The sequence below is a fragment of the Fomitopsis serialis genome, assembly GCF_022376445.1.
Source record: "Fomitopsis serialis strain Sig1Antser10 chromosome Unknown B0H18scaffold_47, whole genome shotgun sequence".
In the NCBI taxonomy this organism is placed as follows: domain Eukaryota; kingdom Fungi; phylum Basidiomycota; class Agaricomycetes; order Polyporales; family Fomitopsidaceae; genus Fomitopsis; species Fomitopsis serialis.
In genome coordinates this window covers 257,347-269,847 of record NW_025955007.1, presented here as the reverse complement: position 1 = coordinate 269,847, position 12,501 = coordinate 257,347, and the positions used below count along the sequence as shown (strand labels likewise).

Here is a 12,501-nt window from a genome sequence, read left to right as displayed (position 1 = left end):
TCTGAAGCTTTGCTTGAGAGTATTTGCAATAGTGGCAGTATGGTAAAGTCACCAGTCATTTTTCCCTCAAGACTCATTGACCATGCATGACATGGCTTTTGCCAAATATTGATATGCTATAATCAAATACACAGATTGCTGAGGCCATCAAATAAGCAAATGAAATATCTAATGTGCATTGCAGTGTATGTGCTGTTGTGGCTCAAATGAAGAATTAGGAGAAAGCTCAACTAACCTTTTCAATGCACAATGATTACTGCAGTGCCATGTGTTTGTCAGTATGGTGTAGCTGGAAGCTCTACCAAACAATGTGACCATACTGAATCCTACTTACTTTAAAGCTGTCTTTGTTAGACAGCTGGTAATACTGTGTAATGCTTAGTTGGTCACCTGTGAAAGGGATCCTGATGGAAAAGAAATCAGCATGATTGCTATGTCACAAACACTTTGAGATGGGCCTATATGCTTGTCACACCAGCAGTACATACCTATGAGGTAGTGTTCATGCCTTGTTGGTCAATTCAATAAATTCAAGGTGCTAGTGGAATGGTATTGACAGCGGCCACATGACCACTCAGATGACAAACCTTCTTAACATAGAGTAGGGCCTATATGCACCACTTCACAATTGGAAGCTAAGCTCAATGAAACTGCCTTTTGGCATAGTCATTGACAGGCCTTGCCCCTTATTGATGCTATATTGGTGAAAAAGTAATGAAATGTGGGGATCCTGTGATGATATTGCTTAATAATCCTGATATGACTCTCTTCCCACAGGCTGTTATATGTGAAGACACTGCTGTATTGATGGAGCACTGCTACATCTTTCCTGTGATTCAGTTGTGTAGTTGTTGAGTCTGAGGTATATTTATCTGCTGACTGTTGACCTGTGATACTGCTATATGTAAACAGCACATGTTATAAGGCTCTGCCCATTGCCTCACTGTTCATATTTGGTAAATATGTAAGATCTATGGATGTATACAACCTTGCTAGTTTCATTCCTCAGTTCTTGTGGGTCTGTGTAGCTATTTGTACTGTTATGACACACTTGTGTAACCACCAGAGTTTATGAGTTGTAATACATACCTTGCTTACATGATCTTTGTGCCTTGTTTACATTGTTTTCCCTTTTTGTCAGTTGTTCATCTTTGCCTATCCTGTATTACCTACCCTTCAGTTCTTACTTCAGGCAACACACTTGCCCATTCTATTGCAGTATAACAAGTGAGCATGACATGCAACAACACTACAGGTCTACAACTTGGAAAAAGGTACACCCCTGTGTATTGCTATGTTTGACTTTGATACACTGGAACCTTTGACCCCTCCCATACCCACTCATTTTTTCTATTGTTCTTGCATGTATGTGGGACAAAAACTGGAAACTCCCACTGTTGTGATTGACCACACAGTCAGTGAACTGGTCTGAGGGGTGCTCATCCTTGGTCTTGCACATAGCATCAATTTATGATGAGAATTCACCAACTGTAGCAGTGCCTGATTGATATTCTGGCCTCTGCACAATAAGTGTCATCATATCTTGCAAGCCATTGAGCATGAACTGCACATAGACTACCCATAACATTACCCATACCCATGGGTACTCAGAATACCCATGCAAAACCCATACCCATGGCATGGGTATGCAACCCATGTGGGTATGGGTATGGGTATGCTCTGAGACACCCATGGGTACACCCACGCTATGCACTACGGGCACGTGAATACGAGCGCATATGGCAGCGATCGCGCCCCTACTCGGCGCTTTACCGCGCTCTCTTGACTGCGACCTCGTAAGAAACCTAGAGATAAAAAAGAGGACCCTTTGCGAGCCACGGTGAGTCTTCTTTAACCAACATTGCTCCGTTGACCAGACAGTCTTGCGCAGGCAGATCACACAGTTGTATTGGTGTGAATTCGTGTGTATTGAACGCGGATATTAAGTCGGTGAGTACTTAAAGCAGCTGGGTCTCTATACTACGTACCGCATGCCCTGTACCACCCTGGGCGTAAAACCACCGAAGCGATGGAGGCGGTGGCATGGGAAATGGCTGCGCATGTCCCCCACTAACGCCGGCCCTGGCTGCGAGCGATTAGAGGCGGGGTACGTACTTTGAAACGATGTCCGAGTGTATCGCAACTCGGTGAGCCGACGCGGAAGGCGCCAGCATCTGACGTGTGCACGGCGGGCGTCCTAGACCTGCTCAGGGCAGCTGGGCCTACTCGAGGTAAGGAATAGGGGCTGCGCATGGAGCGTACCTCTGAAGGGGGGGACCCCGGCTGCTGTACCTGCGGTCACGTGGGTCAGTGACTCAGCATACGAGGCAAATGAGGCAGCCAGGGTTCTCTGCCAGTCGAGCTTCGTACACTACTATCGTAGGCTCCCCGTACGCATCGATGTCCATGTCTCGCATCGTACGGCAGCGTGCACCGTCTGCTCGTCCCTCCCCCTCTCGTTCCCACTCTCGCATGAGAGGTAGAGGGGACAGCAACTCACACAAGGGTACTGTTCAGAGACCTGAAGATCGCGCTCTCTACCAGATTGAAGTGGACAACATTTACAATTGCCCCACACAAGGTGAGAACCATAGCCTACATTGTGAGGGTACAGCAAACTGATCAACTTGGGCCAGTCGCCCATCCTTCTGGCCACCAGAAGTCTAGGGACCCTGGTAAGTAAACGACCTTGGAATCACCGTCTATCAGACACCTCACCCGACCCGCCATCTTAGACATAATTGATCGCAAGGTCGAGGAGAACAAGGATGCAGTCGAGCAACATCAACTAACCTATCCAGCTGTGGTCCACAAGGCCTTCGGTAACTTGGTCTCAGCTCCCGGTTTTCCGTACATTCGCGACATCGATTGGGTGCGTCTCATCTTCCGTTTCTCAGTGTAGTACTCCTCTAACATCATGTCTACACAGCTAGTCAAGGACTTTACGAAGGAGGATTGGGAGCAGCTGCAGCTAACGATCAAGGAGGAGCATCCGCAGTTGATCTTTGTCAAGTGCGTGCGCTAGGGTAGGGTTTCTCATCTCAACTGCTGAAGCGCGTCACTATAGGTACTATTATGATCAAGAGGCGTGCACTCTCAACATGAGCTCGCCGTTCTTTCTTCACGAGGACATGATACACGCGTTTGTTAATTTGGTCAGGAGGAAAGTGGGCATCTACGTGCCGCCCCAGTTCCTGCACCAAATCTTTACTGCGGTCTTGCAACTGGCGCCCCATCACCCTGTTCCTGGGGAGACCGAACAGGTCACAGTTCCGGACTCCGTCGTCAGCCTGGTGATGACGGCTGGAACGTACCCGATGGGCCTACTGGAGGTGTCGAAGTCTCAGGATTTCCGGAAAGCTTTGCGTAAGGTGAGTACGTGCAGGCTGACATTCCTGTCTATTACAGTGCTAACATGAGGAGTTCCACAGCTCTACCACGCCGGGCGACAGCACATCCTGAACACTAAAGAGATACAAATGTCATTCCTGTTCTGCATCAATGCTGAGGAATACCCGCCCTATCACTCCCCCGACAAAGGCTTGAACGTGCGGGAAAGTGACCTGGCCTACGACGACCAGCAATACGCGCAGCAGCTCTTGGACCACGGTGGGGTCATACCCGGCATAGGGCCTTGGAGCGCGGGAGGCCACATGTTCTGCGGGGCGATAGACATGCACCTGTTCAACGTGGACCCACAGAGCACCAGGCAGATGCGTACATTGAAAAAAGGCATCAATAATCAGTGGCCCCTTGAGATGTGGGTTGAGCAGGGTATAGCCATCGTGAGTCTTCGTCTTGTAAACACTGACACGATCAACTGACTATACAACACAAGCCTGTCAAGCGCGACTACAACACCGCCCAGCTCAAACATCAACACGCCAAGTTCCTTGAGGGCCTTCGCCAGGCCCTCGACAACCAGGTTTGCGCTATGGCGGAGGTGATGCAGCTCAAGCAGTCCAAAGACTTGTGGTGGCCGGCCGTACACAAGGCGTCAGACGAAGATCAAGATTACTTCAGAAAAGTCTACTGGCCCACTTTGACGAACAAGCCTATTACGCTCGAGGATGTCGAGAGCTTCATCGACGAATTGATTACGGGCGCAGTAAACGGTGCGCGTTACACGGCTCTATACCGTCTCAACGCATACAACGGCGTAGTCATTCCGTTGCAAGGCCGTACACATCTGGCAGGTGACAAGCCAGATCCCTGCCCTACGCACCTCATGGTGACCGCAAAGGGTCTGAACATGGGGGCAGCCTTGGACGAAAGCCTAACCCGCCTTCAGAATCGGCCCGTGTCCTACAGCGGGCGTACCTCGCGGTGACGGGGGCTCGACCGCACGCATGGCTGACGATGACGAGGACCGCGGTAAAGGGAGCTCGACTATGTATATGGATGTGTCTGATGAGGAGCAGGGAGACTAGGGAGGGACACCTCACTCTCAGCTCTTCGCCAGATTGCGAAGGAAACACTCGTCGAGTCTCCGTGAGGTACGTTAATTGTAGGTCCTCAAGTACATCTATTTTATTGCTGTCAACATCATTATCAATCTCGCTATCCATGCTCTCGCCTATCCCTGCTCTCGAGTCGCTCGTCTGTCCGTACTGTACGATTATGAAAGCGTAGAAGTGTTTGTACTTATGTCTGTAACCTCCGCTCCGCAGCCTATACACGCATTGTCTAGCCATCAATCGGGAGCTTCCCAACCGCTTTGCCAATCCGCCGGCAGTCTATCGCTTGACAGCTCAAGCTTGCTCTTGACCTTTGATAGACACAACGGGTGGTCGAGCAATAATCATTTCGTTTAAATCTACCTATTGCTACATCCACAAACGTCTGGTCGCCTACGCATGGCGCAGTAGTGATCTGGAGAGGCCGCAACGAGGTACTGTACACAATTGATACCAATCTCTGTTTGTTGATAAGTGTCAAAGGTAGTGAATTCTTAGTGTTATATCAATGTATTCGTGAATCTGTCTACCACCGGAACAGTACAAATTCGCGCGGACGAAAAGGTAAGGATTAATCCATACATTGCACCCCAAGTTTTAGCGCCCACCGCACTGCGTGCGACCGCCACCGCCACCACCTCCTCGTTGTCCTCGACCACTCCCGCTCTCTGGGCAGCCACCGCACGCACCCGTCTGGCAAACCAGACGCACGCGCCGTCCCAACGCGAAGGCAAACTTGCATCCGCGACTGGCTGGCTGACCTGCCGCCGGTTCAGTCAACGGCAACCAACGACCTGGCACCTCGCGGTACCAGATCACTACTTCCTTCCTCCCCGGCTCCTCACCTCTCCCCTCTCGTCTCGTGACTTGACTTGGGTGGCCTCTCTCTTGGGTCTAGTGACTCTGGCGACTCCTACCGTGGCTCTGGCGACACGCAACCCAGCCGCGCGACCAGGACTTGAATGACGCGCGTTAGGTCCAGCGCCAAGCAGCAAGACTGAGCGGACCACGGAGAACGCAGAGCGAGGAGGGCGTAAGGAGGATAGGGATTATGAGCAGACAGAAAGGGAGAAGGAAGGGTTCGACAACGAGAGCAAGCCGGAGCACCTGGCAGGCTCGATGATTATAGGTACTGTTGAGCAGACTAGGTCACACGTAGTGGACCGCGCTCTAACTTACCTGCTTGAAGGTTGGATACTTGAGGCACACAAGTTACTTTGTGGTGAAGGAACTGAAGAGAGAGCTATGCTACTGGTGGGTCTTATATACATCTGAGAGACGCTGACTAATACTACTGTATAGTCCATTCCCACGCATGACTTGCTCTATGCGGTAAGTGCGGATCCAGCATGTGCAGTGTGATCCGGCCCGTGGAACCCGGCGGCCCGGTGGGCGCCTATACGGTTCAACAGGTACGCCCTTACAGGATGTACCTCCTTCGCCGCCGCCTATCCCTGTGCCCGCGCCAACACGCGTATCGACGAACACGAAGGTCGTCGTGCGCCCTGTTGGCTACACATCACACGCACGGGCCCTGGTACAACCTCCAGGTTGTACCGGGCAGAATGCACGGCGACACCGTGGACGCGCAGATCTGCGCGTTCGACGTGCCCTACGCTTCCATGAATGCGCCCAGAGCTGCAGCGACAAATGGAACCTTTGTTGTGCACACTGGGGCCCACGAAGATCGCGTGGCTGCGATCCGGCATGGCCTAATGGTCGTACCTTCAGCTCTGCAAGAGGGCACGCCTGTGCTACGGGACGACCTCGCGGCCGTACCTTTCACTCTGCAAGGCGGCACGACGGACCCGCAGCGATGCATGTCCAACGTGCCCGGCTCAACTTTGACTGCCTGTTTCGCGGTGTTCCCTGACCTCTCGTCGAGCAGTTGCAGCGCGCGATCAACTATGTTTCAAAATAAACTGCACGTCTTCACGGAAGTTCAGGCCCTCGGCCGCTCCAACGCAGCTGAACCCCATTTGGCTCGGCTGGCCGAGGAGTGGGAGGACCCCGACGACCTCACTCGCGACTCAATGTCTGGCAGGCATACAATACGTCCAACCGCAATTCAAGGCGGCCCGCACATCCTCACGGAAGTGCGAGCATCCGGTACAATCGAACCCCGCCTGGGTCAGCTAGCAGGAACGTGGAACAACCTCGATCCACCCTCGGATGGCCAGCACTCATGTGCGGCCGCAGTCCAGGATGACTTGCAACCCCTAAGTACAGGAAGTGCGAGCCTCCGACCTCAAGGCGGCTGAACCTTCAGTGGTTCCGCTGGCAAGTCTCAACCTCAACCTCAACCTCAACCTCAACCTCGGTGTTTCCAGCAACCACCACCTTCCTTGCAATCCCGGCGACGCCGCGAGCTCGCCATCCGACGCTGGCGCAGTCCCACCAAACGCGCAAGCTCGAAATCGCAGCCGCAGTGCAGCAGCCGGTGCCTACGGATCCCGACCGGCGAGAACGGCCTCCCGACCGTCAACCTGGCGAGAACTTCACAGTTCTCGCTGATGGTTCGTTCCTAGGGACTCCCATTCAACTCAATATCGACCTCTCAGCGGCCCCCAACATCAGTGGCGACTACGACAAGCACATCGTGCGCGCGCTCCGTAGATAGCGCTCAGGAGAGAAGGAGGAGAGGGATAGGGACAGAGGAGAGGGATGAGAGTGCAGAGGCAGGAGGGGTAGACGAGGAACGTCTGGCAGAAGGAGGGGAAGGGGAAGGGTGCGGTATAGGCAAGGAAGACGAGCATACGTGCTCGAAAGATGAAGGTGCGTCCCTGCTGGACGTGCCTCCCCCGCCTCTAACCCCACCATCTCCTACACAGCCACCACCACTCGTGACGACCACGACAACCAACACGGTTGCCGTGGCGGTCACCATGCACGTCGGTGGTACTGACGGCCCACGGGGCGACCTACATGTCGCGACCGGCACGGTCACGCAATGCGGTACGATCGGCGAGCTCGCTCGGTCAACCAACGTACTCACCGTCATTGTGGCTCACGCACAGATATCGGCCTTTTCGCGCGACATCTATGATAGACTGAGGAGCTTGGCGGTGAATTGGACTGCGAGTAGCCCACGGTCCTCGCCCCGCCGTCACCACCCCCCGTTCCTGTACCAAATCTTCGTTCTCGCGGGTTCAGGTGCCTGGGCCGTGCAGTGAGGCAGGCACATCAAGTATATCAAGTGATGTGTCCGCATCGACTCGCGCGACGAGGGTGTCATCGTGCACCCGAACGAAGACACATTTCTGAGAGCCGTTTGGTGGCTTCCGGCTGCAGCTGGAAGAACGGAAAGCCCAGCCGACACGAGGGCAGGGATCGACGGACGCAGCGTATGGCGAGCGGGGCTTTGAGCAACCACCGCTTGCTTCATGCCACCGCCAGTATATCGCGCGAAGACGTACTGGTTACGGATCTCACAGAGACACGGACATCAAGCCGTGGGCTCGACATACGGGCCTCACGTCAGACATCGAGACAGGTACCACCAGTACCGCGTGCATCGAGCAATCGACTCGACGTGCAGGATACTGGTGACCGTTACGGCCACGACATCACTTGGGGAGCCAGTACCTCGCACCGCGAAGTACTGGCATTGAACCGAGTATTGACTGTGCCGAAACGTCCAGTAAATGGCGATGTGAGTCGCTGGCCCACGGACAATGCTTTGCGCTAGTCATGTTTCAGTCTATTCACGGACCAACTGGATCACAACTTTGACGAGGCCGAATTCGCGGTGAGTGTTGGCGAGTGGGCCACTTGGGCTCACTGCAAGAGGTTGGCACTTCGCTGTGGAGTCGTGTACTACGGGTCAATGTGTTGCATCAACATTTCATAGGTCAATGACCTAGTAGAACATACTGAAGTCTTGCAAGGAGACCGTACCTCGTACGGGCTCTGTATATTTCACGTCCCCCGCAATGTTGATTTGCTGGGCAACCCTGCAAATGCAAGCACTTTCGAGCTTGAGTGGCATCAAGCGCTTAGTAATGGCGCTGACAACATCAACCTCGAGTCGATTGACAATGCTGCTGTACGTGAAATTTTGCGTAGAGGCCCTGTAATTGAGGCCGTATCTGAGCGCAGTGGAATACACTATGAACATGTTGCGGAAGATCTTGTAGATCCCATATTAGTAGATGCTGCAGTGGCGACTGGGCCAGAGGATTCCGACGCAATGTCGATCTCCTCTTACGACTCAATGCCACCTCTCGAAGAGATCCCTGACCCTGAGTCTGTTGTACCGGACTTTACTGATGTACGCGCTCGCGCTTACAGGCCATTTGCGCATGTTAAGTCATGAATTACTATGGACGAGGTATGAATTACTTCGCAGCCTCAAACACTACCGGCCAAGTGCAGAAGATCACAAACACATTCACGAGTGATTGCTCAACCAAGACTGGATGGTACATTCTATGAACATACCAGATCTGTCTTATGAATACTTAGATGAGCCTTCACTCGACACTACAATCACACTCGCTCAACAAGTGCTGAGCAATGATGCAGAAATGCACGACCCACCTCCGCCATATCCTGCACTACGAGCCATGTCAGCTCGTGCTGCTATGCACACTTCTGATGCACCCAGTTCAAGCTCACAGCCCCTCGCAACGCGCGCAACCGTGCGACGCGCTGTAATGGGCCGTTGGCCTGACTTAACACGGTATGATCAAACTTGCCTGACTGCATATTTGACCATCAATGGGCTTCAAGCCCTGGTATTGCTTTATTCTGGAAGTACTACTGATTCTATTAGTCCAGATTTCGCTTGAGTTGCAGGCATACAAGCCTTCGAACTCGAGAATCCAGCCATCCTGCAACTGGGATGTGTTGGCAGTTGTTCGCGCATCAACTATGGCGCGAACATACCTGTACTTTGGGGAATGTTCCGAGGTGAAGTCTATTTTGATGTGGTGAACCTGGATCGCTATGATGCCATGCTTGGCACACCATTCATGTGAAAGTTTGGTGTATGTCTCGACTTCTCACAGTTGGTGATCTGCATTGGACAGCATGCAATACCGGCACTGCTTCCATGGGAGGAGGAGGACACTGCCAATCATCGGTGGCGAACATTTCCTTCTCGCTGCACCACTGCCAATGTAACACACAGATGGCTAATCTGCCTGTGCCTGTGCCTTCGCATTCACATTGACTAGCCAACCACTGGCACAGCAGTGGTGAATCAATGGATTCACTGCAAACTGTGTCCTTCCATCACATTACAGCTAATTACCGATCTATAGATAATGAAGCACGTATTGCACAAATGCGTGAACAATTAATGCACAAATATGCAAACTTATTTGGTCCAGTCCACCAGGACTTCCTCCGGTGAGAGAAGTCAACCACAGGATCCCTCTTATTGATGAGAATAAGAGGTATACCTATTACCTACCAAAATGCACAGACTCTCTCAAGCCAAAACTGCTTGAGAAGATTCAATTGTACACTGCTAATGGATGGTGGAAGGAATGTCAAATGGAGCAAGCTGCTCCGATGCTCTGTATTGTGAAGAAGGATGGTGGTCTTCGCATTGTCGCAGACATTCAGCAACATAACACCAATCAAGGACATCACTCCATTTCCGGACCAAGACCAGATCCGGCATGATGTTGCACACGCACCATATCATTCAAAGATTGATATGTCAAACACTTATGAGCAAGTGCTCGTGGACCCCAAGGACATCCATAAGACTGCCTTCGCGACAGTCTATGGTACGTTCTACAGCCTCGTTATGCAGCAAGGAGATACTAACGCTCCTTCAACATTGGTAAGTTTGTACACGTCTACTTAGACAATGTTTTTGTATTCTCAGACACTATTGAGGAACATGAACAGCATCTCGAGTGGGTACTCAAGAAGCTGCACAAAAATTGGCTGTATCTCAGTGTGAACAAGTGCACCCTTTTTGCAAGGCGAGTCAATTGTCTCGGCCATGTCATTGACAAAAAGGGACTGCATGCTGACACGGGCAAGATGTCTCGCGTTCGCAACTGGCCTGTACCTCACAACTGTCACAAAGTACAACACTTCTTGGGCCTCATACAATACCTTGCTCACTTCATGCCCAATCTCGCTGCTTACACAGGTCCGCTTTTGAGCATCACATGAAATGGTCAGTCTTTCAACTGGTGTCCGATCCACCAGAAATGCTTTGATGAGATCAAAGCACTTGCGTGTAAGACCCCCGTCTTACACCCTTTTGACCCTCAAAACTCAGACCCAATCTGGGTAATTACTGACACGTCTACGTCAGGTGTTGGTGCAGTGTATGGCCAAGGTCCTCAGTGGGATAGCTGCTGCCCAGCTGGCTTCATGTTGAAGAAGTTCATGCCTGTGCAGCATGCGTATTTCACGTATGAAATGGAGGCTCTCAGTGTACTCAAAGCTCTTCTCAAATGGGAATATAAGCTCATACGCTGACATTTTAACATTGTCACTGATCATCATGCACTTGTCTTCATTCAGGACAAGCGCAAACTCGCACCACGACTCGAGCAATGGACTGAATATCTCAGTCGATTCGACTTTGAGATTGTCTATGTACAAGGCTCAAAGAACCTTGTTGCGGACTCATTTTCGCGTTATTTTGCTGACGAAGGTGTGGACGTACTACACAAGCCACAAGACTATGTATCTGCTGACATTAGGATTGACCCATGTGGCGAGACACTCTCAAACCCTCGTCCCACCAAAATCCGTGCTCAACCCGGGCGTGCGTGAAGCCGAGGAACTCGCAGCACACCTGCCACAAGTGGCACATGCACAGGATCAAGAGACGGATCCACCGGATGAAGACTCGGAGTCTCGGACCCAATTACACTCGACTCTGCAGTCTCCGGGCCACCATTGGATACAATCATCCAACAAGCTCTGGACCTGCACAAGACGAATCAGACAATCCGGTCGGGATACTCGAAAGATCGACTATTCCAGGCAATCATTGAGCACCCGGAAGATCATTGCGCATTCCCACTGCGCGACAGCCTATTATGGTATCGACTGTGTGCTGACTGTGAAGTACTGTGCGTCCTGCGAATAACGGTACATTGTCGAGTACTCCCTGAGATTATTCTCAGTGAAGCACATACTGCCATTGGACACTTAGGTACTTGTCGCATGTCAGACTACGTACAATGATGGTATTGGTGGCCGAACATTGGTAAGGATATTGCTTCCTTCTGTGCGAGTTGCACCACTTGCCAAACTACTAAATTCTCACGTCAAAAGCCTACCGGCTTGCTCCACAGCATGCCAATACCGATGCGGCCTTGTCAATCAGTCGGAATGGACTTTGTTGGTCCATTTCCGACATCGCAAGGCTCCGACTATCTGCATTAGCACATGTGAGATGTACTGTCTTGCATTGGCCTACAACAGTCAGCACAATGTGAAGTCATGGGATTGTCTGATTTTATCTTATTTCCTACTATTTATCTAGCATTGCAGAGACAATCAGACTTTGATATACTATGTGTGGTAGTGTGGTGGCCCCACCTTATGACATTGCTAGCCTACAGATTTCCTCACAACAGTAGTAACTGCATAACACAACTTGTACCATTGAATGTCTTTGTATCACTTTGTAGGATCAGTCCAGTGTGAAAAAGCTCTGTGGACCCACAATTCTGATGGCTATGCTATTGACATGTGACACAGAGTCAGTATTCTGAGCATGCTCAGCATGAACTGTGGCCTTTGTGCCACAGGTGTCCACCATTTTCTGAATATGCCATAGCCTGCCCAAGGGTTTAGAGAGAGAAGCCAATCACTACTTACAGCAAACAGTACAAGGTGAGCCTGAGTGGTATTTTGGGAATTTTCCGCATTTTAGTGGGGCCACAGTACAGCAGGTACAGTGCCACTAAGGAGCCTGTGGCTGAGATTCAAACTCAGCTCAAAACCTCGGCAGCCTGCCTGATTAGGGCAGAAAAGGGCTTGTCACCAATCAGAGCAGCTTGGCATCCCTCTCATGCCATTCGGAGGTGCAACTGTGCCAAATTTCCGCATGGATGCACCT

The 12,501-nt window shown here is 51.5% G+C and overlaps 2 protein-coding genes across 2 annotated transcripts; both read left to right on the top strand.

Moving 5' to 3' along the window:
- Positions 1 to 1,991: 1,991 nt before the first annotated feature.
- On the top strand, positions 1,992 to 8,006 carry B0H18DRAFT_955919 (uncharacterized protein; the record flags this gene model as incomplete). The annotated part of the gene is made up of 19 exons (XM_048042406.1): positions 1,992 to 2,107; positions 2,134 to 2,231; positions 2,384 to 2,581; positions 2,637 to 2,675; positions 2,736 to 2,872; positions 2,930 to 3,012; positions 3,068 to 3,371; positions 3,432 to 3,785; positions 3,839 to 4,115; positions 4,205 to 4,507; positions 4,778 to 4,891; positions 4,999 to 5,349; positions 5,434 to 5,586; positions 5,647 to 5,711; positions 5,760 to 5,789; positions 5,870 to 6,680; positions 6,788 to 7,056; positions 7,085 to 7,610; positions 7,723 to 8,006. The coding sequence occupies 19 exons, from the start codon at positions 1,992 to 1,994 to the stop codon at positions 8,004 to 8,006; spliced, it is 4,512 nt and encodes a 1,503-aa protein (XP_047891937.1).
- A 3,375-nt stretch (positions 8,007 to 11,381) lies between these two features.
- Positions 11,382 to 11,609, top strand: B0H18DRAFT_821917 (uncharacterized protein; the record flags this gene model as incomplete). Its single annotated transcript, XM_048039306.1, has 1 exon — positions 11,382 to 11,609. A coding segment is annotated over one exon (228 nt), but the record flags the coding sequence as incomplete, so codon positions are not given.
- Between the last annotated feature and the right edge of the window lie 892 nt (positions 11,610 to 12,501).